The following is a 26,756-nucleotide window of genomic DNA, read 5'->3' as shown; positions in this document are numbered from 1 at the left end:
ATCCAGACTTACAGATTATTCAAAGGAGGGAAATACTACTATATTTCATACATGTGTGTGCACACATGCATGAACATGTTACTTGCCGGGGGCACAACACATTTAATGTATAAACAATTACTATTTTATTACTATTACTATATTACATCTGCCAAGCCTTCTGATTAAACCAATACACCCACTATGGATACTAAGAGGTACAGCTCTGTCTTAAGAGGAATTGTCTTCCCTAAACTTCCAGTTCTTGTGGCCTCCTACTAAAGCGGGGAAGTTGAAAAACCCCAAGACCCACCTGTCTTTCCCAAATACACCAACAACTACAGCCAGAACACTGCATTTTTCTTTCCTCTAAAATGACTACGTTGTTTCTGATAAAGCTTCCAGAAAACACTTGGTTCTATGTTTAGCGCCAGCCGGAAAGGTAAAAATTTGGTAAAATTACAAGTATCTCAAAGTGACCTGTTGGGAACTAGATTTGTGAGACATCGTCACTCAAAGCACTATCCTTCCGAGTGCAGACCCAAATTAATAGCCCAAGTACCCGGAAAAATCAGGTATGAAATTTAAAAAAAAGTACAAGTAAGAATTTTTCATCATTCTTCACAAAACAGCAGCTATACGCAAGCACAGCACTGGAATTGGCTGTTTCAGCTTATTTGCTAAAAATTTTACAACTAAACATGAAACCAAAATCCATACTTCAAGGAGAAAGCTGAGGAATAAGAGAGAAGCCTAGGGGAGTTTCAGGCTATAAAATTTATGTCTGGCTAAAACAATAAGCCACAGCTAAATTCTCACCTGGAAATACTTGTGGTAAGGCAAAAAGGTCACTAGAGAGCAATGGCTATAATACCTCACCAAATCAGAGAAGCAGCCCCAAAGAGGCACAGGCCTTCTTTGATTGGGAAATAAACAACAAAACCACTTTTCTTCTTCTCTAGAAGATCAAAAAGGTCCAGGGAAAGGTTATTTCTGGAATTAAATGTTTATTTAAATATGTGGATGACTTTCCTTTCATTGTTACAAGGTCAATATTCGCTTTCAAATGGAAGCACTTTATTTGGTTGAATTCTGTCTCCAGAAATGAATGGGCAACACCAGAACCTCTTACATTGGCAATGAAATCACGATACTGAGATGCCACCAAAATCTAAAGTTCAGTGCTCAAACACACATACACACACATATACAAATAAAAAAGTGCTCGACATCATCGTGTTAAAATAGAATTTGGCTTCTTTTAGGTCTTTTGACACTTCAGGCAGGAAAACAAAAACAACAATATGCATCAAACTAAATGAACTTCTGAAAAATACTCAGCATTAAACACAGCTTTCAGTATCAGTAAATATGTTTCTTCTCTATTTACAGATGTTAAGAAAGGGCATTAGAGACTTTTGCTGGGGACAACGAGATTTCATTTTGTAGAACGTACAGTCCGCACTTCTGGGTGAGATTAGTAAATTCAGGCAGAGTTTTTATAAACCAGTCACATATTTAGTCCTTCAGATTTTGCAAAAGGTAAGTTCTACAAAAATTACCCATTCTTTACCCTGATTAAAGGCAGCAGAATAAAGATGTAGAGGCCACAATATATGACTGTTGCTAATTTTTCTTGTAATACATTTTAAGAACCAGGCTTTTGGGAACTAGTTACCAAGTTTATAAAAACTCCATACACGGTCTTTTAATAAAACTCTTTTGAAGAAAATCAGTCGGCTAAAGCTAATGCTCTTTCTAAAGCGCTAATTAGCAACACAGACATTGCAATTGTTCAAATGTTCCACAGAGGCTGACAATAATATACTGTCCACCTAGATTAAATATATAAAAGCAAACTTTTCTAATTTTTACATAGATGGCACAATAATAGGTGAAAATGAATTATTCCAGCTGCTGATTCAACAGTGCATCAGACACAAGAGAATAAAAATACTGCAGCTAAAAATATTCAAAAGATTTTTGCACACCTGTTAACAGCTTAACCATTTAGATCCCCTGATAGAGATATGTTGGCTTTGCAGTGCAACAAAGCCTGTGCACAGCTATGTCACAAATTTTTGTACAAAGCTACAAGTGCCAACTGTGTAGATCACAATCACATTCTGCTATCAGAGGCTCATGGATCTAAACAGTTAAGCGAACACAGTAGCAGCAATGATAAGGATGGTAATTCAATTGATTATGATCCTTCTGACTCCAGTAGCACTGTAGCTGAACAGCCTCAGTGTTGGTATCATCTGCTTGACAGTGCAGGCTCCTGAGCCATTTCAATTAGATTAAAAAAAAAAAAAAGTAAGCTTTTGCTGGCAGATGCTTGCAGATATTAAGCACCATAACATAACAGCTACAGTAGTAACAGCAGGAATGAGGGACCTTGTTATCACAAATAAAAACTGGTATTTTGAATGGAGAGAAAGGGACAAAGTTATGAACACAACATGTAACCTAATTCAAAAATAACTTCATCCTGAGTGAGGAAGACCTAAGCAATCCCCAACATGAAGAGTACATGATTCTTGGGCATGTTTTTTACATGCTGACCCTGCTTAAGAACACAGCAGGCAGCAAAGCAACACACACATCTGTCTGCAAACTAAACCTGAGGGGCTTCATTTTAGGGTCACCGGCCATAATGGCTTCATATTAATTTTTTTCTAATTCTGGGGATATTACAAGAGATGCTAAAGTTTCCTAAGAGGAAGTGGATTTTTCCAAATGATTTGTTAATCTATGAATAAATCATGCCCTCAGGAACTATTAGTAGCAACTGACTCTTACAGGCCTCGAACAGGTACAACATTACTCTAATAGTAATGGCAAAGACTAAGGGGAAAACAATACATTTACAGCATATAAGTTTAGAAAAACAATCAACCCCTTTTTAGGCCGTTTAGGCCCAGATCATGTGGTATTTGGGGATATTATAGCTTTCTCTCCACTGCATGACATAAGGTGCAGCATCACTTATCAAGCTACTTCTGCTTCAAATAAAATCACGTGCGAACAGGATGGCTGATGAGTAAGTCATAAGTCCTGTCTGGCTTCTGGGTTGAGGTCCAGTCCAAGGCAAGGTGGGAGAATGACAGAGAGTGCAGGTTCTTTTTTCTTTTTCCTTTTTCTAAAGAAATTCTGTTATTCAAACATTAACTGATGAGAATGCACAAGAGGTCATGCAAAAGGAGAAGGCAAGTCTGAAATGCTAAACAAACCAACAAAAAAAAATGCAAAGAGATTATCAACAGTGAGCCACCAAATAACGTGACCCTCAAGAAGGTGGGTGCAGGCAAGGCAACAGGGCGAGCATGCAGACTGAAACAAGAGCAAAACGGAGGTCTTTGTGACGAGCAAAATGGGGCTTCAAACCAAAATGCCAGTGTCTGTGTGCCTGTGTGTGTGTGCCTGTGTGTGTGTGTGTGTGTGAGAAAGAGAGCAAGGGAGGAAGAGAGAGAAGCAGAGGCGGGGCAGAGAGAGCAAGCAGGAAAGCAAGCATACATACATGAGCTTGAAGGTTTCCAGGAAACAGCAAGGTCACGGGGATTTAACACTCAGAATAAGAATCAGCCTAAGTTTAAAAAAAAAAAAAAAAAAAAAAAAAAAAAAAAAAGGCTGACAAGTATTAGTGACCTTTTGGGGAAAGCAGAATATTGAATAATGCATGTGCATAAAATTTAACATCCGCAAATTCAGAGTCCAGTCCAGCTGCTGTAACACTTTTCCTACAGGTGGCTTTTCATGTGTATGCACCTCCTTCCCTCGCTATCTGATGTGCCGACCTGCAGGATTAGCACTAAAGGCACCATGTGACAAGCTGATGGACCAGTGCACACATTCAGATGGACTGAGGGACAAGGGAGGACAGCAGATAGATCAGTACATGCCTGGGACTCTCTGGTTACCCTTTGCATCAGAGCGCAGCCAGCAGCAATTCTTGGACTGTGTTGGGAGGAACTGGCTGGGGAAAAGTGTTGGTTATGTCTCACAGAAGGGCCGTGCCAAGCTGGCAGAAGAGTGGGGAAGGCTGACATGTTAATCTGAGCCACAAGTACCATGCCATAAAAAAGAGCAAGCATCTGAATGACACTGGGATGGAATTTAGATCTGAATTTTTCAAGTGGGAACTCCAGACAAGACTGGGAGTCTGGATTTCCATGGGTATGTTTTAACTGCCTGCAGGGTAAACAGACCATTTTGTTTCTCCTTCTGTGACAAGCTCGCCCCGAGGTTCTTGCACCAGCACAAACACCTTTAGGAATCTAAAATATAAGAAAGACAAAAAGAAAAGAGACTGGATTAGAAAGAGACTTGGGGAAAAGGGGATCCCTTAAGAGTAAGCATTGCCTGTAGGAGATTAAAGAGAAATACAGCACCCAAGCGTTTATCAGGTTACAAAGTGTTAAGGAAAGCTCCTGAATTCAGGCTTAAATCGCCAGCACTCAAAACAGTTGTCATTCTCCCTCAGCCCTTCCCTCCAGCATCAGAGAAGAGCATCACTGGGAACACTGCCCTCCCTGCAAGGAGGATGCAAACCTAGGAGCAGGACCCTGCCAGCACCTTCCCGCTGCAACAATAGAGAAAATGAATGGCTTTTTTCTTTTCAACCTGCAAAGGACAAGTAGTGTGTCTGTTCAAGTGACTACTCAAAAGAGCAGGAATGATACTGAAGAATAATAAGCAGCTAACACACAAGAAATTCTGCGGATGGATCCACACTAGCTATCCATTACACAAGAGGCTGTGAAGACCCCTCATTCTTAAGGGAAGTTCTAAAAAACAAAACAAAACAACAAAAAAAAAAACCCAAAATAACCACACAGGTAAGTGAAAGCAGTCTTAGCCTCTAAACCTATGGTACGTCACATTCTTGTTGCCACAGATTTTTGACTCAGGGTAAGTTTTTTTTCTGTGGCCAAATGCAGCTAGAACCCAGAAGAATGATTTGGCCAAAGAGACTGCTGCATCAAAGGGAATATCAGATATGAGTCCAAACTCCCCTCACGTTTCAGAAAGCAGTGGAACCTGCAGATTTCCTTTGCATCCACTTCTATAACAACAAAAGAAAAAAAAAATCCTCTAAATGGTAACATAAAAAAGGTTTTCATGGAGTCGCAGCAAAATATTTTTCCTGGAAAGGAACTGCATTTATACTTAGCGTGGTTCTCTGTGTGGGAACCAGGCGAAAAGAAGCTCTAGGACACTTGCTTTGCATCAGGAAAGTTAAACTTAAATGAATACCCATTAAAAAAACCTCACAGGAATGAGAAAATAAAATGTTTATTAGAAGACACCGTAGTACAGCAAGCTACAAGGAGACACCTGGCAGATGATGATTTTTAAAAAATAAGAATAGAAAAAGAACCACCACATTGGCCAGATTTAACAAAATAACACAAAACAGAAGTTTCTATATAAGTCCACCCAGATGCAGGCAGTTGAATAACCAAAAAAACTACCAACATAAGAGGGACTGAATAGTTATCAAAACGGCTAGGTTTAATAGAACAGCCAAGAAAACCATTTATATATATATATATATATATATATATATATATATATATATACACACACATAAAAAGAATAAAAACAATTGAAATTCAAGTGACTTTAGTTTTTAAGTTATGTTATATACAACTTTTTTTTAAACTAGGAGAAATAAGGACAAGTATTTAACAAAAGGGATTTTAAAAAAGCCACAGTCCGGTTTATAATTACTGTCTCCTAAATCATTTGGCAAGCATTAAATAATCAGATATATCCTAGATAAAAAGTGCATCAGCATGGTTAACTTATTTATATTAAAGTCAAGGCTCTGCATAACAGTTACAGCAAACAAACAGCAGAGCCACAACACTGAGACTCACAGAGTATCTATAAGGATTTATTTATATAATTGCGCAGGGTGGAGAGGAACAGACTCACAGCGGCAAAGGAGCCGAAATGCTAAGCAGCCCACAGCTGCCACATTTGTTTCAGGAAACAGAACTTCAGAAAACAGTCTCTCTTTGTGCCCTGTCACCCAAACAGCCAATCCTTCCAGTGGAAGTGAACACTTTATTATTGTTGGGTGAAACAGGGAGTTAATGTCAAAGATAGTTATTTTAGGCAAGTCCTTTTGTGTATCACACTTTACTTCACATCACTTAGTGAAAGAGTTTTGTTCCCAAGAAGACTATGAGGTGCCCTATCCAACAACGCAGCATAGATCAGACCTCAGCAAACTGAAGGTCCAACTGGTTCCAGTATTAGATGAGCACCAGATAGATACCCAAGGGGGCAGGAGCAGTGGTGCAGAAAAGCCATGCGACAAGCTACAGCAGTGTGTGCACACGGAAACTTTGTTCCTCATCCCCTAGCAGTTACAGGTTGGCATAAGCCTCAAAACATGAGAGTTTGCATCCAAGAGATCCAGTTCTTAGTCTATACGTTTCTAGCGTTGATGGTTGCTGCCTGCATGCATCACAGAGAGAATGAACTGTGCTGCCTCTCATTTTTATTAGGAAGGACAAGAATGCTGTTTATAACTAAACTTATACAATTGGGCCAGTATTTTCATTGATGGAGATAAGACATGTGCATTCGTCTCTTACAACAATCGTAGCAGCAAAGCAGTGGAATAAAAGGTGAACAGGCCTATGTAAACCTACTTAGAGATTTTCTGGAGTGATTTGTACATATCTGGGGAAAAAAAAAAAAGGCAAAACAAGACAGGCATTACCGTTGGTTTTGCGATAGGGTTTGCTAAAACCCTCTCACTGGAGGTACCACTGTACAAACAGCCCTTACAAAAATATTCTCGGGAATAAATATTCACGTGAGCCAAGCTAGGTCTGCAGACTACAATCGGAAGGGTGACCGCAGCACACGACTTACCTTTGCTATCCATCTCAGGCGCAGCAGCAGTAAACCCCTGACAACATGGGCTTAGCTGATTGAAAAAGCACACTAGTTCCCGGGGAAGGGGGGCTTTCACAAAGCACTGAAGTGCTGCGTTTCTCAGGTAAAGCTACCTCAGGCTCGTGGCACAGGCACAACTTAGTCACAGGAGTAGGCCTGAGCCAATATTGATTCTGCTGGTTAAGAGAGTCATGAATTTACTATCAAATGAACTATTAAAGTTTGCAAATGCTATAGCACTTAGTTTCATTTTCAAGAAAGTCACTGTTTCCATGTTAAACATTCAAGGCTGAATAAAAACATTTCCACTGATATATTAACGAAATGAGAAATGTGCCAACTTGCAACAAGGTTTGTCTTCTAAACGCAGCAGCATTTTCCCCAAGTCTTTACACTGCTACTGTGACATCTTACGGAAAGTTCACTTTTAGTTTTTCTTCTTAATAAGAGATTTGAATAAAAAAAGATCTAAATATTATAGCTCCTTTACATTAGCTACTCACATGCACATTTGGTTCTGTTGCCAAAGTCCAGTAAAATTAATAGAAAGACTTGAGGATCTAAAGAAATCCCCCAGAGTTGGTACAGAAACGGCTGCAACTGTATTAGCACTCACTGCCAGCGCAGCCTGCATGTTCTTTACTGTCATTTAGCATAACCCTATAATTTACGTAACACCATTAATGTACTAATATGATTTGTCGGCTGGTGTTGTGATGCTCCTGCAATATTCTCTCCAGGAGGATGAGTTAAAGACAAAGTTTTGCTAGTTCCAGTTAACAGCGCTGTGTCAGGGTTTCTCACCCCACCCAGCGATGCGCTTTGCTTCATTTCCCACCCAGCTGTTGGGGCTGTTCTGCTCATAAAGAGGTGATTTGCGATAACGTTCCACTGATGCGTACCATGCTGCGTACCTGAGGCCAGGAAAGCCAGACTTGTTACTTAAGGTAGATTTAGACGGCGCACTAGCTTAGTTGTTTCAAGCAGCCCACAAGGCTGACTGACAAGTTTTGCAGCAGAACAATAACGTTGCTTGCAACTACTGCCACACACTATGCATGTAACCTCCACAACAGAACACAGGGATGATTAGCGGGATCTCTCATTCTGTGCTTTCTGCCTTGTTCTGAGAATGAAGTAAAAAGTACAACCCATGTCCCTCTTTCCAAGGTTAGTAAAAGCAGACAGAGGGGGACTGAGCTTTTTGCACTCTTTTGCCTCCCAGCTGACCCTCTCTTTGCCAACACAAATAAGGCTACTGGATTATGGCAAAATAAAACAAGGCCTCAGGCTTTCATCTGCTGCAGTCACGGCACTGCACTGCTTAGTACTGAATCCAGAAACAGTAAACCGATCAAGTTTCGGTGTTGTCCACAGAGAAAGCCTACTCACTCCTCTCTTTCTGTTGTTCATAAGGCTCAATGAGAATGCTTCAGCTTTCCCTTAAATTTGATGAGGCAGCTTGTTTCACACAAAGAATTTTTAGGATCTATGAAAGACAACAGTAACCTGAAGGATTAAATGACTGAAAAATCCATACACTGTTTAACAGTGAACTTCAAACCCATCCTGATTTGAAAGAAGCCTGAAATCTTTTGATTTCTCACTGTATCACATTACCAGGCGCTCATGATGCTAGCATCTATTCTAATGAGGATTCCCTTGTATGCACTACTTGCTTACACAACGCACCTTATTTGTGAGGTGTTAAAAGCAGCAAAGACAAACAGAAGATATGTAAGCCTAAGCTCAGAATGTCTCCACTGGTTGTATGTGAGCAGAAGATGAAACCATTACTTGTGGTTCATCTGAATTAACTGTATTTAAACTGAAACGGCAAGTACGTCCACAAGACCATTTTTTGAAATGTGTCAAGGAGGGAAAGAATAAGGAATATTCCTTAATGTCATTGTTTTACTGATTTATCAAGGATCGCAGGGTACTGCGTAGACAGGTTTTGGCAAGATCTTTTTCCCCTGTCAAACAAACTAAATGGTGACCAGGTTTCCATTCAAGAAGCCCACAGAGTACATTAGGCTCTGAAAAAGCTACCACACTGAGACACAGAACAGCAGTCTAAATATTTCATATGTAATTTCCACCGAATCCGTTTGGGATAAACAGTTGTGAATACGGCTGAGATGTAGCTATAACATACCACCTAGATATCTAAGGAGAGATCGTAACTATTCAAAACGGCTTTGTGTTTCCTGCACTAAGCTGGATGTGCAATGGCAGTTACTGCTGAACAAGCACTTTCTAGGAAAGGCTGCTTTTCCCCTCTAATTTTACACTATCCTTTCTTGCCTGATCAATAAAAAGCACGTTTTGCAGTACAGCAAGTTATATTAGTCCATGTACAAAATAATGCACTTTGTGGCATTGTGTAGTCCTTTAAAAGGCTCTATCTGCAACATAGAGCAGTTACAGGGTTGGATATCTCTGAAAGCAAATAAAGTAGTAATAGTAGTATTAAATGTAAGTCATAGCACCTTTGGCATTTTTGTCCAAATAGACTTCAACATATGATGTAGGGACATAACCCTCCTCATCTTCATTCCTCCGGATTCGTGTCCACCCATCACCTTTGTCTTCCTCTATTACATAGAGCATTTCTCCTTCTGCTACAGAAATTGTTCCTTCATTCTGACCTGAAAGACACAGTAATATGCAGTTTAGGGGGGGGGTTCAAAGAAGAAACACAGATGCAGGGGTAGGTGCTCACAGCACTCTGACAAGATGCTGGCACAACGAACTAGCAGCACGAACAAGAACGCGTGACTCCGGAGATGACAACGTGAGCTCAAAGAGCCAGAAAAACGTGATCGCGACATCAGAGCTGCCATAAACACCAATGCCATCAAGAGAAAGTAGGCACTCACGCATCATGAATTTGAGCCTCTCCTCACAAACTATTCCTTGTAACCCATAGCCAGCTTTTGCAACTGTTTTGCTGGGAAGCAGTGATCAAAGGCCAGAGTGGTTATTTACCACAGATAGGATAAAATTACAAGATATCACACGTAGCATTAATAAGAGAATTTATTCACTCATCTTCAGCTGAGTACCATACCCCTAAACTGTACAATACGTACATAAAGCTCCTCCTCACAGTGGAACTCTTAAACACCTAACATACTAGATTTTTCCACTGGAAACAGTAGCTCATAAAATGTGTGGGTAATGATATGATTTAAAGCTTGTCCCCAGCAAGCATTTCCAGAAAAAACTCTCAGGGGGAACCTTCAGTAGGTATGGGATGAAGCACATGGAGGGAATGAAACGTGTAAAACAGAAACCAGTTTTATTCCCTGTTTCATGATTCTCTTGTTGCACAGAGTTCCCACATAAGGTGGGACAAATCACTGTCTTAGTGCCCCTCCACAACACAGAATAGCGACAGAGCCTATTCTTGCCCTTTCTTTGTCTATTTAAGCACTGCAGGGGTTAAATGAGCATTTCTCAGTTGCACTTGCAACACGAACTAAACAGAACAATAAATGAAGTAAGAGTAAAGGTTGAATGATACCTTCAAACGTATATAGAGCTTTACATGTTCCTATAGTGGGTAGCGGTTCTTCATCATCAAATTCATCATCAAAATCTGTTGCAGGTACCTTCATCTCAGTCTCCTGACTTTGCTCTTCCGTGTAACTGCCATCCGGGCTGCTCAAGAGAGGAAAATACACAGCAACTATAGCAGCCAGCCTCAGGAGTCAAGGGAACGACTTAGCTAGCAGACACTCAAGGCAAGGTGAGCAACGGCAGCTAGAGCAGCTCAATTCCAAAGCCTGTTCAGAATGGGCTGTTATCACAAGGCGACGAGAGAGAGCAGTCATTTTTCCCCATTAAGATCCCTAAAGGGCACCCCTCTCACCTTCTCAGCAGGGAGTGCAAGGGGCTATTACACATTTCATCGTATTCAGAAAAGCAGCTCTTCAGCTTGGTACTTTCTACACACTAAAATGAGTGCACTAAGTTCAGAGAGTGCTTGCCTTTAGTTTGGTCACAGAATAAGCTTCTGAATGCTGCAGAGCTACAGTTTCCCTCACAGAAGACACTTCATTAACAAGCTAAGGAAGGTGGGTTATCAGTCTATACAGGACAGCTCTATACAGATACTGTACCTCTCCCGGTCCTGTGCACAGCTGTTTACTGCTGAAGTGTTCTGGGCTTCATACAGCCCACTCTGCCGCCGGGCCTGTTCAGTCCGCGGGGGTAACCTGCCTTCCACCTCAGCCAGCCAGCCCTGCAAAGGGAAAGCAGCAGTTTCATGTCTCTGATGTTTCGACTTGCAAGGGGATACACGTTGCTTTTATTTTGTGGCATTATATTTGATAGTCAGACTGTGGAACTAAAAACAGAGTGTAAACATTTAATTTTCCTTTGAATTGCAGTTGTCAGAGGGTATACTTTTTGTATTCTAAGTGCATATTAAAAACACCAGTCTTGCAAAAAAAAAAAAAAAAAAAAAACCCACACTCTTGCTGACAACTTAGGTTTTTTCAGCATGGGGTGCTGAAAGCACTGTGACTTAAGAGCAGCAGTTAATGACAGCTGTTCTGATGTTGCTGCTCTAGTCACAATAAAGCAAAACAAGATTTGTGGCAGTTCACAGCAGTCTCGATAAGATCAGAAACACAGTGATCTCAGTGACTGCTGAGTGCAAGAGGCCTAAAGTTAGGGGGAAAAGAGCGAGCTAGTCACTTTCAAAGGGTAAGCAAGCAATGGATAATAAAGCAAACAACTGTAAGAGGCATTTAAAATTAATTGGCTGTATCCATTTATGTCCACAGCACAACTTAGTGAAGTCTTTCCTCAACTCTCTAATCCTTCTAGAGTAATTATAACGGTATACACTTCTAATGGCTTCAGTTATTTCAAATACTTATTATGCTCCTGAGATTTTCTATCTCTAAGAAGCTTCCTGTTAACGGCAGACTGTTCCTTAGAAGCCATCAGATGAAATGTGTTTTATCTTGCTAATAGACTTTAAATGGTGCTTTTCATTAACATTCATCATATTTTCCACAGACAGCTGTAATGGGATGTTTCAAATTATTAATTAAGCAAGCCTCTGAATTCCTCTGGGCAGTCCAGAGGACACACTATTTTTTCCTCATCCTCTGCCTAGCGTAATTTGCTTTCTGTGGCAAATTAAACAGCAAGTTTGTTGGCTGACAGTCACAAGAGGTGGTGCATATCTATGTTACACAAATAGGCTCAAAGATCTCAATTAATACAAACACTTAAACAGTACTTACCCGTGCACAGTAAGAAAATGCTTCAATATACCTCTGTCTGTAAAAGCACTGAAGCATCTGCTCAGAACTAAGCCTACGCTGAACTACTTTGTACTAAAGCGGGGCATAGTTGTTGAGACCAGCATCGCAAAAGTGCATCTGCTCTTCTGTACTTCCCATACCTCAAATTTCTGAACTTCTATTCGTAACTTTTCAATGTTCTGTCCAAGTTCTGCTAATCTGTGGTCCACACTCGCTGCATCTCCCATCTGTGGGTTCTTGATGTACACATCTTTCATTTTCGTTAAGGCATCTCTGACAGTCAGAAGAAAAATAGAATATGTAAATGTTGATGCAGTTGGGGGCAAATCCCATTCTCTAAATGAGGGAAAATGAAAGGATAATAAACTGCCTTTTCTTAGTCTCTGGTTAAAGCCTTACCTGACACAAAGGTAACAGCATCCAGGCAGCGATTTTTGTCCTGTATAGAGCCAGCCATTTATAAAGGGTAACAGTAAAATTGCTTGCCAGAGGAGAATCATACGTCAAGAGATGAAAAAGAGTGAGTGAAGCCTTTACCTACAATGTGATCTGAGACACAATGTGCACAGGCCTAATTTCTTCACCCCTTATGTTAAAAGGGGCTCGTTATTCCGCAAACAGCTGCGAGCCCTAGCAATGAATTGTTAAGCCAGAGATGTGTTGTATTAGTACAAGCATGCAGCATCTTTAGACGAACGGATTCAAGCTCCAAGTGCCCCACTTTAAGAATTCCAGCAGAAAACTGACCGACTTCCTCAGCAAGGGCCTTTTGCAAGGCAAATGAAGGAATTTAAAGCACGGTATTGACCTTTAGCCTGACGTGCTATTTTATTTAGTACTAGGATTTCCACTTGCTAACCCGGGGGTGGGGTGGGGGGGAAAATGATCTTGGAACCTTTGCAAGGAATGACTTCCACTTTCTAGATAAATATCTTCCCAGTTTTGGGGGCATAGACAAATGGTTGCATCATTCTTTTCCATACTACGCTGAATTGCAGTTTAGAAACTGGAAGAACGAACTGGATGTGAACCTATTAGTAATAAAAATAGAGTGCTAACTAGAATTTCTTGCCTGGCCTGTTGCGTTTTATTTGTCTTTTGCAATGCAAATCATTGGTAAGATGCTTATTTCCCACTGCTTAAAATGAAGCTAAATCCAATGGTTTGTATTTGTCACAGGGCAGCAACAGATGGACCTTGGGCTACATAATGCGACCCTGCGTCCTGTTAAGTCAGGCAGCATTTTTATTAGACTGTTTTTGGGGGGCTGTGTTTCATATCAACTCAGATGCCAAATGCCTAGGATTTCAGAGATTTTAATTTCAGGGCTTACTGTGAGGAACGTGGTACCATAAGGCCAACACTAGTGTAGTACACGCCTTCAAGAGCTCAGTTCGGGAAGCCTGTGGAGCTCTCACCAAAGCAATGTGCTACCTTTGACCTGGGGCAGCTTGAGGCTCAAGTTAAAATAAATAAATAAAATCTGCATGATGATGAATATTTTAGAGCTTAGAAATGGGTGGACTTATGCGCTGATTTCCTGTACTTCCGACAGAACTATTCAGCTTTTCTCTAGGCATTATCTGAGGGGGAAAAAAAGGTTAATGCTAGTCCCACGACTCAAGTTAATGCTCTTTATATTTTAGAGTTTCCCACCAAACTCTTGACAATTGCAGTCCTGTGCCTGCTTTTGCTTTGTGTGAAGAGAAAGTGGGAAAAAAGCGTGGGTGGCAAGGAAGTGGGCCTGCTCTGTGGTTGGAGCCCTCAGGGACAATATTTCAAATATATGAGTCATGATTTTTTTTAAACTCTATATTTAACTGCTGATGCTAATTCCTTACTCAATCATATGCTATGTTTATTTAAAATAACCTCATTCTGCTCGGATTTTGTGCCGGATTTTAACATTAGGTTAAATCAAGAGATGATTCGGAATCAATAAAGAACATAAAGGAAAATCTGTATAGAGACAAATATAAGGTAGCACAGTGAGAACAGGTACATGTACACAAAAGTAAGATATCTATGTGCAGTCTGCCTTTCTTATTCATGATATAAAATATAAAGAAAGTTTGGGTCATCAGACCAAAATAAGCAGGTATTTTCAAAGCAAATGAGCAGAAAATGTAGGCACATCTGTACAAACACAAAATATCAGCAATGTTTAGGGACAGACTAGTATCAGAGGAGAGGCTAAGTCCTGAACTCCTTTAGGACAGAAAAGTTCTGTCTCTTGCAAACACAATATCCTGAATCTTTAACGTAACCATAGGAGTCAGAACGTGAACAAACACTGAAAGCAGCAAATATAAGCTGCCAGAATCAATAAAAAGCGTGTAGCTAAAAGGGCCTTGTTCTCAAAGCCTTGCGAAAAACACATCCACAAAAGTACAGGACTCATCATCTCTTCTGCTTCCAGGAAACGCATGCTACAGATCAGAGCCCTAAGACACATACCATTCAGTAAGGACTTTCGATGACGTTACCATGCTCCTAATAACCTCTCATTGGGATCTACTCATGCCCAATTTTGCCTGTTACATTAATAAGCAATCTGTTTAGTGCCGAGAGGTCTACATTTACACTTCTGACCGAGAGTATTTAGATCCTGTACTTTCTTCAAAAACCTCAGGAGCTGCTCACATCAAGAAGCACATCTAGTGCACGCACACTGATCCTTGTCCGGCTCACAAATGAACTGCTACTGTCCTTCAAAGCCCCAAGAAAGCAACTCCAGAAAGAAGAAAAAATTGTCTCCAGTTGCTTCATTTCTATCATTCCCATCTTTACACAAGGATCTTCTCATCTCTCAATTGCAAAGACAGGCTATGCCTTATACCCGGGCGGGGGGGGGGGGGGGGAGTGAAATAAGCAAGCAGAAAACCAACTCTTCCCCTAGCTCTAACCTCTACATCAGCCAAAATTAAATGACTGATTTCAAAAAAAAAAATGAGTTGCAGAGCGCATTGCACCTCTCTTGGATGCTTTTACTCTTATAGTATCCTCCCTCTGTGTCTTCTTTTTTCAGAACAGCACCTCAGACAAACCTAGAACCTTGTTCTTATTTGTTCTCTCTTATGTTTTAGTCGTTTCCCTTCTCCTAAAGGGGACCACTTCATTGGAGGGGCTTGGCTTACCTTTGATCCATCTCCTTCTGAATGTCTTTGTTTAGTTCATCAACTTTTTGCTGAAGTTTCTTTCTTCTTTGCTCAGGTGGGAGATTGCTGAAATCTTCTGGCCCTGCTCCCTGCACAGAGTGGAATGGAGAAAAAGAAGAAAAATGAGGGCCTGAAAGAACCCTTCTGAACTGCATTTTGAAAACAGCTCACAGAAAAATCTGTGCAAAATCACTATGGTCTGAAGCATTGCCATTGTTTGTCTTGAGCGCACTCGGTCCCTGAATGGTTTGGAATCTAGATGCTTTACAAGTAATCCCAGGACCACATCCCACCTCCATAACAAACGGATAACGGGAGACCACCAACTGAAGAATGCCAGAATTCAATAGCAAAGCCAAGGATCTACTTCTATCCTGGTTTAACATCAGGTTGTATTTAACAGAGCTCCATTCTTATGGAACACCAATCTTTCATGCTTCCCCAGCTCTGCTGCAGGCAACAACCCCATAAAAGCAGTTGCTGCTTTTACTCCTGTGTCAGTCCTGCTTCACACGTACACTATTAACTGCAGACTCGCTCTGCATAGCGCAGCCTGACCCGCCAATACCAGTGGTTGTGGGTGCTGGTCCAACATAGTTACGTTAGTGTCAGACTCTCCTAACAAACTTGCACAATGGAAGTGCTTCCTCTGGGCCTCTGCAATTTAAAAATCATGTTGCACACTTTCCAGGATCCTTGCCCTGTGCCACAGTCTCTCAACCTTTCCTCTCCTCTCACTTATACCAGCGTAAAACCAGGAGTGCTATCAAAGCCACAGATTCAGGCCATTTGAAGTCATAACTGAAGAAAAGTTCTGAGGAGCACAGTGGTTACCCTTGTGGGATTCTGCTTGAACTAAAACCCCCCCTTCTGCCTTCAAACTGCTATGCCTCTTCCCAATTGCTCCAATCTTGTATAGTAGATAGAAGACATGTAACACGTCTGTATGAACTACTTTCTTCAAAGTACCACCTATATTTGGCGAGCAAGAAGACAAGGAGGACGGCTGTGGCAGGTTATTGCAACGCTCATCTTACTAAAATGCTGAATATCTTTCTCAGAGGAATGTGATTTAGCGCACACTTTACCACAAAAAGCTTCCTATTAGACTCTTTCAACCCTCCACTGAACGTGCCCCTTGAGACAGCCCGCTTTCTTCTGCATTCACAGAACATGCAGCTTAGAGACAAAGCATGCAGGTGGCAAGGGGATGGAGGGTAACTACAGACAGGTCATCGCCTCTTCCTCCGGCCTAGCAATTTCAAAAGGCAGGAGAACGAGTAAACTGAAATTGCTGCCATATTGATTTGCATTAAAAGACAGCAGCTGCATCTAGCCAAGGCTTGATTTTTTGCATAGTAGTACATTTAACTCCATTTTATAAGACAACAAGAAAGTAAATTTAAGAAAAAAAAAATGAGGGAAATAACTAAATAAATCACACTTGCATTCTAAAACTTTAGGCACAAAGCCCTAATACTTCTGAATTACTGTTTGTATTACTAGCTGTGCATGGTACAGGTAAGCTCTATTTTAACTTATTCTTTAATGATGCTAACATTCTGCTCGATACCAACTCCCATGCCACGTTAGACATTAGAACAATTTAACATATTTTCCAGATAATACACACATTAAAACCATACATATCTTTGCAAGGTAAAGCATTTGGATTCAGCTTCGTAGATAGAGAAATAAGCAGTTACAAGAAAGACTATATAATACGTTCATTTCCAAGTCTAACCAAAAGACACAGAGATGCTAGAGAATTGCTCTAGTTACATCTTAGCTGCCTGCGATAGGTGCACTCAGACAAACCTGGAAAAGCTTTTTCAAAACTAAGTTTTGATTCTGCAACTCCAGTTCATTCAAAAGCCTAAGCCTGCACTAAGCTCTAGATCTTTGTTCACAATGCTTCAGACCAAAGCATTAACATCACATAGAAAGGCATGCCTGAGACTAAAGGTGATCTCACTGAGGTTTTATTCCATGCTCAATAATTTCCCGTCGTAACAGAGGCCACAGTTCCTCCTCCGAGAGGAGGAGTCAAGGAGCTCTTCTTGCACATGCTGGGTACATTTCATGCTCTCAAGCAAAACACGCCAGGGACTTTCTCTCAAGTATTGAAGGTTGCCTGTATTTTTTTTTTTTTAATGAATGCTTTACAGTGAGGTGTGTGGAGGGGGGGGGGGGAAATCTGTGATATTTTTGATGTGCTGTCATAGGAACAGCAGAGCCAGTGCTCACTAGATATCCTTGCATGAAAGGACTGAGATTTAGGATGCAAAGTGTGAACCGTGGTCACAAAATGAACAATTGGGAGAAAAAAAGAGGCCACGTTTGGAACAGCTTCTGGGCTGAAGATGTATAAAGAGAGAGAGAGAGCGCGCGCGCGCGCTTTATCAGCTCCAGTTTTGGCTCTTTTACAGCTAGGAGCCAATAAAACGTTACCAACAAGCCAATTTTCTCCTCCTGAGGTACGCACAGGTTTCAGCTCTCTCGGCACATCTTTTGGATTTGTGAAATTTCGGGGGAAAGGCCAGGTCAGCCATTTACTTGGGAGGATTCATTCCTACACATGAAGGCTCAACTCAGCAGCACAATGCACTAGCATTGTGACCAGGAAAACAGCAAATGGGCACCCTTGGTATAAAGGCTTTAGGCTACCAAGCCAGTGGCTTGATAACAGCTGAAAAACAAGGTTTGCAAGTAAGCTGGAGATTTCTACAACTTTAATCCTCAGGCCTATCACAGGTCTTCATTAAGCAGCAGTATTGCTGAGGCAGCTTGAGCAAGTCAGTGTTGTACACTGCAACAGCAGGGCCTGAAACATCCACAGGGACACGCCAGAGCTACATTAGGTAGCTTTAGTGGCAACACAGCCTCAGAATAAGCTGCTAGGAACAGAACAGGTCCAACATGGTGTACCCAGCAACAATGTACATGGCAGGAGAAAAATAACAGGGAGAGGCGCCCCAAAGGCGCTGACTGACAAGGACAAAGAAAACTTTCAAGCTAATGCAATTAATGAGCTACTGCCAATTCTCTGAAGCTCTTGAAATTGCAGTCAATCACTCGTGCCTCTTGCATGCTTGCGTGAAGTGGGTCAGCAAGTGTCGCGTCCTTCTTGTGACAGGAATCAGTTAGGGCAAAGGAACGGAGACAAGCTACCATAAACATATCAAGGCGTGGAATATCTCTACTCAAGCAGCACAGTACCTCGAGTGTCAAGTTCTGCACGTAATTTGCTTTCCCAAATATGTTCACCCCTTCCCTTTCCAACTCAGTAGTATATTTTCTTACCGTAGCTCAAGATACCTTCCCAGCTGCATCCAAGATAGAATTTAGGATTCGTATACACGTCATCATTGGCAAAGTCAAGTCAGACTGAATTAACCTTCTTGGTTAAGGTTTACAGAGCTTTTGATTAATATCATTATTAGTTATTTTCAAGGACTACATAGGGCTGTAAAATGTAGGTGATAATGATGCCGACTTCCAGTAACACCTGGACATGGAAAACAACTTTGCAGCTATTTTCCGTTACAGAAAAGACTTGCATTTCTCTCTACAAATGGTCCCACAAACACACCGAGACCTGTATCTTTAAAATGCTTGAATGTATACTTCATACAGCAGAATTACTCGATACTATTTTTCTACATTTTCATAGCCCTAGATTATAAAAATAAAACTAAACTATATATTAGAGTTAATGTTTTAGCAGCTTATTAGAAAGATTGAATTCGGATCACCTCTATTAGGCTCCAGACCTGTGTATTCAGAGTTATCTGATAAACATCAAAAAAAGCAAAACACAAAGAAGAAACAAATTTAACAAGTTGTGTCATGTCATAGGTGGCACAGTGCACATTAAAACACACAAAACTGTGATTAAAACACAGAACATGCATGCTGTAAACGTGCTTACCAGCTTGAGAGAAAGCTTCATGTAAAAATTGGAGAGATACAGGAGAAAAAAAAAAAAAGAGAGAAAAAAAACAACAGTACATCAGTAGAAGAAGAACTTTTTCCGATCGATGTTACAGTAAAACGACACACATCCCCCTCGCTGCTGGAATGCGAAATGGGTAACACTAACAGATCTGTGCAAAAGTTCACAAGATGGGCCAACATCAATCAGCTGCAATTTCCTCGGTGGAAGCGGAAAAGGAAAAGTGTTGTACTTCTACACACGTGCTTTGGTACTGCAACTGAACATGTCGCCTGGGTTGATCCATTTACAGCAGCTATGACAACAACAGTGCTTCTCTCATCAAGGTAACATCTTTGATGCAGGAAGAAAAAAACCACCTCAAGACTTGCAAGCGTGTGCAAGTCACTCAAGACCAAAAACGCGCTGAAATGTAGTCACAAGTATCAGCCATATTATGCAATGTTTTAGGAGAAAACTGCAATAAAACCTAGCTAGAACTTAGCAAAGAGGTAAGGTCCTACACTTGCTGCAAAAAGCACTATGGGATCTCCAGTGATTTCAAGGAGACGGAGCCTCGCTCTCAGGCTTATGCCCAAAGGACAATATTCCTGAAACATCCACGAGTACTGTGTACAACGTCCTCTGGGTAGTTACTTCAGATGTTTCATGTTCTTGAAGGATTCATAAGCAAATATTCATCATAGCAAACTTCCTTTTGCTACATGGTAGCAAAGACAGAAGGACAAAGGAGGAGGAAAAAACCCTCTTTTCTCTTTATATCGAATTGATTCTATGACAGAATCCTAAGCCGCTATCCATGCTCCTTAAATGATATACATGACTGAGTTCTTTAAAGGTTATGACATTTCTTGGTACAGAGCCAAAACACTATCTTCCAGCTCCTCTGGGAAAGTAGGAGACTGTAAAAAGGGAGGCATATGTTTAAAAAAAAAAAAAAAACACACAAAACCACCACCACCACTTACGCACCAGCACGGTTTGCCTCTGTCCTACGTCACTTGCACATGCAGCTCTCAACAGTGCTGCAGGGCCTCAAACTGACAGGTGAACAAACGCGCGTGGGCAGCTCACCACCTAACTTACCTAAACCCTCTTCCAGTGTTGCAAACCACTGTGACAGCTGCAATTCCGGAGGTTTTCCATGAGACAAGGAGATTAACAGTGTTACAGTGCCTTTCTGTCGCATGCCAAGGAGCCTAAGTTAACTGCTGTTCAAGACAAAACCAGTTTCTAAAGGGAGAATCCAAACTGTAACCTGCCTCTTCCTCCAGCGATCTGCACGGTGGCTGCGTTACCACCTCTTTGGGGATAACTGTGGTGAAATGCTCAAACTATGCAACGAACTTGTAAATGCATAACTGCATTTGCTCTGTGCTAAAGACAGACACAAAATGAAAGTTAGAAAACATCTCTCACTGTAGGCAATAATCTGTATTGTCAAAACTTCTGCACATCTTCCCATTCAAGAGCTTGCTGCAATTTTAACATGAACAGCTGCTGCGTATGGTGCTCTCTCACTTCCTGATGCTCCATTTTTAGCCAAAGCACGGTTCTTTAGGACTGGATTTAAAATAAAGGTAGCTCCATAAATGTGTTTCATAACACGTTCAAGTAGTAGGAAAATTTTCAAATATAAACATTACCCTTACTTAGCAGAATTTATACAATAATACAGGACAACCACTGAATGAGAAAAATATGGCTGTCAAATAAATAGTGAAATATTCCACCTGAAGTGCTCCATTCTGTGAGAACGCAGCAATTCAACTTCCCTCGGAGGTTCAGCCCATTAGTAAATAAATATACAGTAATAACCACAGCGCAATAGACAAATTAACTCTCTCAGCTAAGAGGCCATTGAAAAAACAAAGACAATCAATTTTTGAGAGGGGAATAATCATACAAGAAGAGGAAAGAATGAGCTAAAACATGTTGCTGAAGAAATTTGGTCTAGGCAGCCGTTATTTGCTTAATTGCTTTAGCATTCCTGTGAACTTTAGCAGAGACATGATCAGCACAAATTAAGATTCTTCTACATTTACACAGACAACACTCACTGGGCGGAAAAAATATTTACCTACAAAGCACTCTAGAAAAGGCACAAAACGTATGCTACATGCGCTACTTTCTAAACACTACTTACTCTAAAGCCACTACGCTACTGCAAAGAACCATCTGTATTGAGACTATTCTTTTGCTGTAAACTCAGCAAATTTCAAAGGGATTACAGACAGCATATTGCCAAATTCTTACATTGTTAAGTATGATAAAAATAAACTTGTTAATAGCATTTCCATCCAAATAGTACATCAGGGATTGTTATAACTAGTACAAATAACAAAGCAGATCATAGTTTAAAACAATGAAATGCTGAAATAAGTCATATTCACAGTTTTCTGTTTCTGAAAGGTATCGATAATTTTAGAAGTCAGTAATTCAGTTTCTATAAACAAATACAAGCAGATTGAAAATAAACCTGCATTAAACATTCACTAAATAACTATTTTTTGCCAATCCTGGTGGGTTTTCACAGCTAGAAACTTGCTCAGCTCCTGAAGAGCAGCATTCCCCCTCCTCCCTCACAAACAATCAAGTAATTCCGTTTCTATAAAATGAGCAAATCCGTTTCAAGCTGTCACTTTAAATCAAGTCTAGCTTAGTCTTGCAGGGAACGAACGAAGAGCCTAAGAGCCACAAGCTTCAATAACACATGAGAGAGCACGAAAGCCAGCAAGTCCATGTGTTATTGGACAGTCACAGACACTAACCTCACTTACAGAAGACGGGACTGAAATAAACCCCGAGGCTTCCTTATGGACAAGAGGTAAATTTCTTTCTTAGTGGTCCTGGAACAATCTCCCCTATACCCTGCTTTCTCCAAATATCAGATTTAGAAGTCGCAAATCTTGATTCCATGAACTACCATCATTACAGAAAGCTCAGGGAATCTTCAGAAAGCGCAGCAGTGCTCTACCGCCAAGGCACAAAACGCCGTGCAGCATTGCACTGCTGTAAATTAGGAGGTTTGGTTAACGATAGTCGAGACCATATGCATAATCCCCCCCCCAACACACAAATAATTTAGAAGAAATGCATGGAACCCGCCTGTGGTACTTTTTACACAGAGCAACTTTGCTGTAAAAGCAGAGGTCGGGTCAGCCTACAGGACGAATGAATTTAGAAACAGCATACCAGAACACAGAAATTACTTAGGATTTCTATGCTGTTACCCTTGCTACAGCCAGGGACACTTTAAGCAGGTTCCACACTGCAATCTGAATTTCCCCCGGTCCAATCATTAATTGTGCCAATTTCAGCATTTCTAGGACTGGTGGATAAATCTTTCCTGCGCATCACGCAATAAGTTGCAACTTGCCTCTCTCCCAATTTGTCGTTTTCCTTTTATCTTTTACAAAGCACATTTCCACAGCACACTCCAAGGGCGTTGTAAGTGGGGTTAGCGACTGTGCAGCAACGGTATGGGCTAAGCACACCATACGCAGACTTACAACGTATTCCCTAGCCTCAATGGCACACGTGGGTGTCCCTAAAGTCCTCTTCATGAGTTCTTTGTGAAAATACAAAGACTGTGTCTGCTGGTGAGTCAGCAAGAGAAAACACATCCGTTACAGTGCAGATGAGCAAGGCATCTCCGCGTTTACTGCTTCTACAGCAAAAGATAGCTTGGGGTTTAACTAGCCTTTAAGCGCAAAGGGGAAACTTGCTGGCAACGAGGTGAGCATTCAGGGAGTTCAGTATTTCCACAAGAAAAACTATTAAGTGCCATGTTTCTAAAGGCAAGCCTGTAACACACCAGATCAGAAAACATCTTTGTCTGGGCTGGCATAAACCAAGCTTTAACCACCCCAACCCTCCAGAAAACCCTGGTCTTAGCATAGATGGGAAAAGGGAACAACACAGCATGTCACAGAGGCAAGACAAGATGGTAAGGGAAACATTAACTGGCGCGAGGGAAATAAAGTTTTACATTGTAATGAAGTCAACAACTTCCACTAGAAAGGGAACCACAAAAATCTCTCCACTGTGTGCAACAGAACAGCCTGGAGGTTGGAACGCGGTCAATGACAGCAGTATCTGTGTCCCAGCTCCCAAACACATCATCTTTCTGTCTAATCGCAGCCTAGTCTGAGTTAAGAGAGGCAAAGCAGGTCTGCATAAAGCCACACAACATAATTCAAAGGAATAAGTTCTACCCCTGGATTTTTTTCCCCATGTAGAAGTTCAGCTCTTTAGAAAAAGGTGCTGATGTTATTGCCACTATAGCAATAAAAACAAAAAACACAAAATTAATATCAAGTAGCAGAGCACTGAGTTTTCTTCGTCCTCTAAAAGGAATTAGAAAAAACAGAGCAAGCATAAATGAAATTGTAACTTATGTAAGTGGTTCCTCATTTTTTGTACTCTTCTGGCTTTAACTTCCCTAAAGAGATAAGTTGATTTAAGTATATTTCTTTTTTATATTGTCCTTCTAAAGAGTTATTAGAAACAGCACTCCCAAAAATTATGGGCAAGACACACTTTTTCCGCTCTAGTTTTGATCTACGATAAGTGCGAGAATAGTACGCTCTATAATGAGGATCTCGTCTGCTGCTGGGGCTAGAAAAAAGAAAACTTGAGGAAAATATGATTAGAAAACCACAGACTCCAACAAGAGTCGGCGCCTAATTTTTTTTTTTCTTTTAAACTGACTAGGATTCCATATTGGCCCTGACTACTGATATTCGTATCGGCTCCTCTACATTAACCTTGCATCTGTGGTAAATTAATTGTTCAGGCATCTGTTTCCTTCCACAAAAATAAGATTCATAGGATTTTTGGTTTGGAAGCAAAATAGAAGCTAGACCGGACACAGAACAGGTCGTGAGTAATTTAAAAATTAATTTTTAAACAGTTACCCTTGATTTTTTCTGCTCTTCTACATTTAGTAATTTCTCTTTCCAAATGCAACATAACACACTAAACCAAAACTTCATACGAAAGTCGCTAAAAAATACTGCCTATCCAGACCTGTTCTGATCGCAAAGGTTTTGCGGAGGAATTGTATGGGAATCTATTCACTCACTTATGTTTCAAGGATCAAGTACAATGTGCAGTTTTTTCGCTCCTGTTGATTTATCCTGTTAAGGTCTTGCTATCTACTAGACTTAATCTCACACTAAGCAGTTCCTTTTCATGCACTTCTCCCTTGGAAACTAATGCAGAAAAGGAGTATGAACCTTTTTTTTTTTTTTTTTTTTGGCAGCGAAATAAACATAAATTGTTACACTGACTTTAGCACATTTTACACTGAGTTAACAGCTCAGTTCATCAACAAAGTTGGGAAGGATTTGCCTCTTGACAATTTGGTTGCATAATCTAAAATACTACTTAAAATCTCCCGTGGCCATCCTCACGGCAAGGTGTCTGACTGGAGAGGGATTTTTGTCTCCAAACAAAAGCAGCAGTGCAGAGACAACATTCAGACCAAACAAAATTCTTCAGTGTGCAGAGCCAAACATCCATTACACTGGACTGTCCTGCTGGTTCCCTACATTTCCTTTCCAACAGTTGCTTCACACTTGTGCATCTCTGCACAGATGCGATATCCTTTGCTAGACAGCTTCTCCTTACTTCCTCCCATCTAATTTCTTTGGTAACATCACAATTCAAGTATTTGCAATATTATAACTCATCCTCAAGTGCAAAATTCATATCCTTTTGGATTTTGCAAAGGGATAGTGGAATAGAGAAGACTCGCAAACTGGAACTCTTATTAAACTGATATGGTAAAAGCAGAATTAACCCTGTTACCTAGCTGTAATTTATATACAGGAGGCCATATCAACTGAAACTAATGCCAATCACTCATTTTTAATCCAACAATTTTACAGGATTTTGGGGTGGTTGGGGGGGGGGGGGGGAATCTTTTTTCTTCTGGCCTGGTTAGAATGTTTAATTTATTATTTTGTTTTGTAAGATCATAAGGCACTTTCGTGATCCTTCAGTCTGACCCCTTGTACAACATAAACCACCAGCGTTTCACCCATTAGCTCTGGCCACCAAGGACCTATGAAATATGAACTTTACAAATTCTCAAAACAGACCGAGCCAGCTGCCAGAGCTTAGCAGCCTGTTCTACTCTGTATTTCTAGATGAACTAAATGGCCTGAATTTGCCCTTCTGGAAAAAGATGTGATAATCTGAATGCTGGCTTCCAACCCTGCTGCATGACTCAGGCAGGAACACTATTTACATACAAACATCCTGGTGGCTCACAGGGGAAGGAAATGAAAAAGAACATAGCAAGAGGTTTAAATGAAGATTTAGCAAGTGCCTTTCCTTTGACGTTTTAATGACTGTCAGCAAAATTAGAGGGGATTCCAGAGAAAACTATAGGAGACTGTTCTCATTATTTCACTTTTCTCACAGACCAGTCGAAAACAATATGGCATGCAGTATTAATAAGTGAATTTATACGAGGAGGTGAGAAAACCTTATAAAAGGCTCACTTAGACTTCTCCAATAATTAACACACAATAGAATGGCCCATCTTCAGGCAATATGAAAAGCAATTGGTCACAAATTGCTTACGCAGCCAAATAGTCACTAAATAAGAATTTGTGCATTTGAAATACAAACTTGCGAAGAGCCAAGAGAACTACGAACTAGTATAAATATTTTAGACTGAGTTAAAAATATTCAGCACTATTTTAAGCACTCTGTTCAGTGAACGGCACTCTCGGAGCATTAGACCGCAATTCAAGCTCTCACCTTCAGCAGTGCCTTCACTCTCCCAAGTGTCTCATTGCTACTCGGTATGAACAAGCCTTGCAGAAGCCAACCTACCATAACAGCTGCCTTCAAGAGCGCCACAAGCAGCACATCCTCCAAATCTGCTGTTAGAGAAGCAGAACGGAAAGACTGTTTTCCCCCTTAAGAGCCACTGAGAAAAGATGCTGTGAGCCAAACTGTGCAACTGAGGGGAGGGAAGGTAGCATATTTACAGAATACACCTTATGACAGCTTAGAAACTTTTGGCTTCCCCATTAAAAAGCACCAGAAGCGTGATTCTTCGGGTTCTAGTCTGAATCATACCGCCATTAAAGGACAACTCCGTAGCAAAGAATTGGAAACTTTTATGCAAGAAAATTGTCTATTTTCTTAATGTACTTTCTATAACCAGATAACACAATTAAAATACTGTTTATAGCATTGCTCTTCGCTCTCTGTAGCTAACCAGCACTGAAGTTCCCTAGTGAAATCATCTCTGCTTTTATAGAGCTCAGGCCTCTAAGCCTAAATGTCAGTGCAGTCCCTGGAGCAGAGTTTGGGCTTTCTAAAGTAGTTACCTTCCTTGTCATTACAGCCTGCTCTAAAAAATATTTTAATTACTGAACAGTGCTGTCTGGTTGGCATAATTTTTATATGAGGAAATAATTCTCCAGATGCTAACCTAGGAGC

The 26,756-nt window shown here is 40.7% G+C and overlaps 1 protein-coding gene across 38 annotated transcripts in view; it reads right to left on the bottom strand.

The window, feature by feature from the left end:
• Positions 1-966: 966 nt before the first annotated feature.
• FNBP1 (formin binding protein 1) overlaps positions 967-26,756 on the bottom strand; it is a 104,150-nt gene continuing 78,360 nt past the window's right edge. For 7 of the 38 annotated variants that reach the window (XM_068914875.1, XM_068914870.1, XM_068914871.1 and 4 more), the window contains 8 exons: positions 22,805-22,891; positions 19,269-19,283; positions 19,093-19,128; positions 15,317-15,426; positions 12,320-12,452; positions 11,022-11,143; positions 10,424-10,563; positions 9,226-9,545 (listed from right to left, as the gene is read on the bottom strand). In XM_068914875.1, coding sequence (XP_068770976.1) covers positions 9,367-9,545; positions 10,424-10,563; positions 11,022-11,143; positions 12,320-12,452; positions 15,317-15,426; positions 19,093-19,128; positions 19,269-19,283; positions 22,805-22,891 — 822 coding nt within the window. In that variant the 3' untranslated portion in view covers positions 9,226-9,366. Of the gene's footprint in view, positions 4,257-9,225; positions 9,546-10,423; positions 10,564-11,021; positions 11,144-12,319; positions 12,453-15,316; positions 15,427-19,092; positions 19,129-19,268; positions 19,284-22,804; positions 22,892-26,756 lie in introns of those variants that run through there. The other 31 variants (XM_068914882.1, XM_068914888.1, XM_068914878.1 and 28 more) reach the window with 16 other exon arrangements.

This window comes from Struthio camelus, chromosome 20 (assembly GCF_040807025.1).
Source record: "Struthio camelus isolate bStrCam1 chromosome 20, bStrCam1.hap1, whole genome shotgun sequence".
In the NCBI taxonomy this organism is placed as follows: Eukaryota; Metazoa; Chordata; class Aves; order Struthioniformes; family Struthionidae; genus Struthio; species Struthio camelus.
This window is presented reverse-complemented; position numbering and strand designations above follow the sequence as displayed.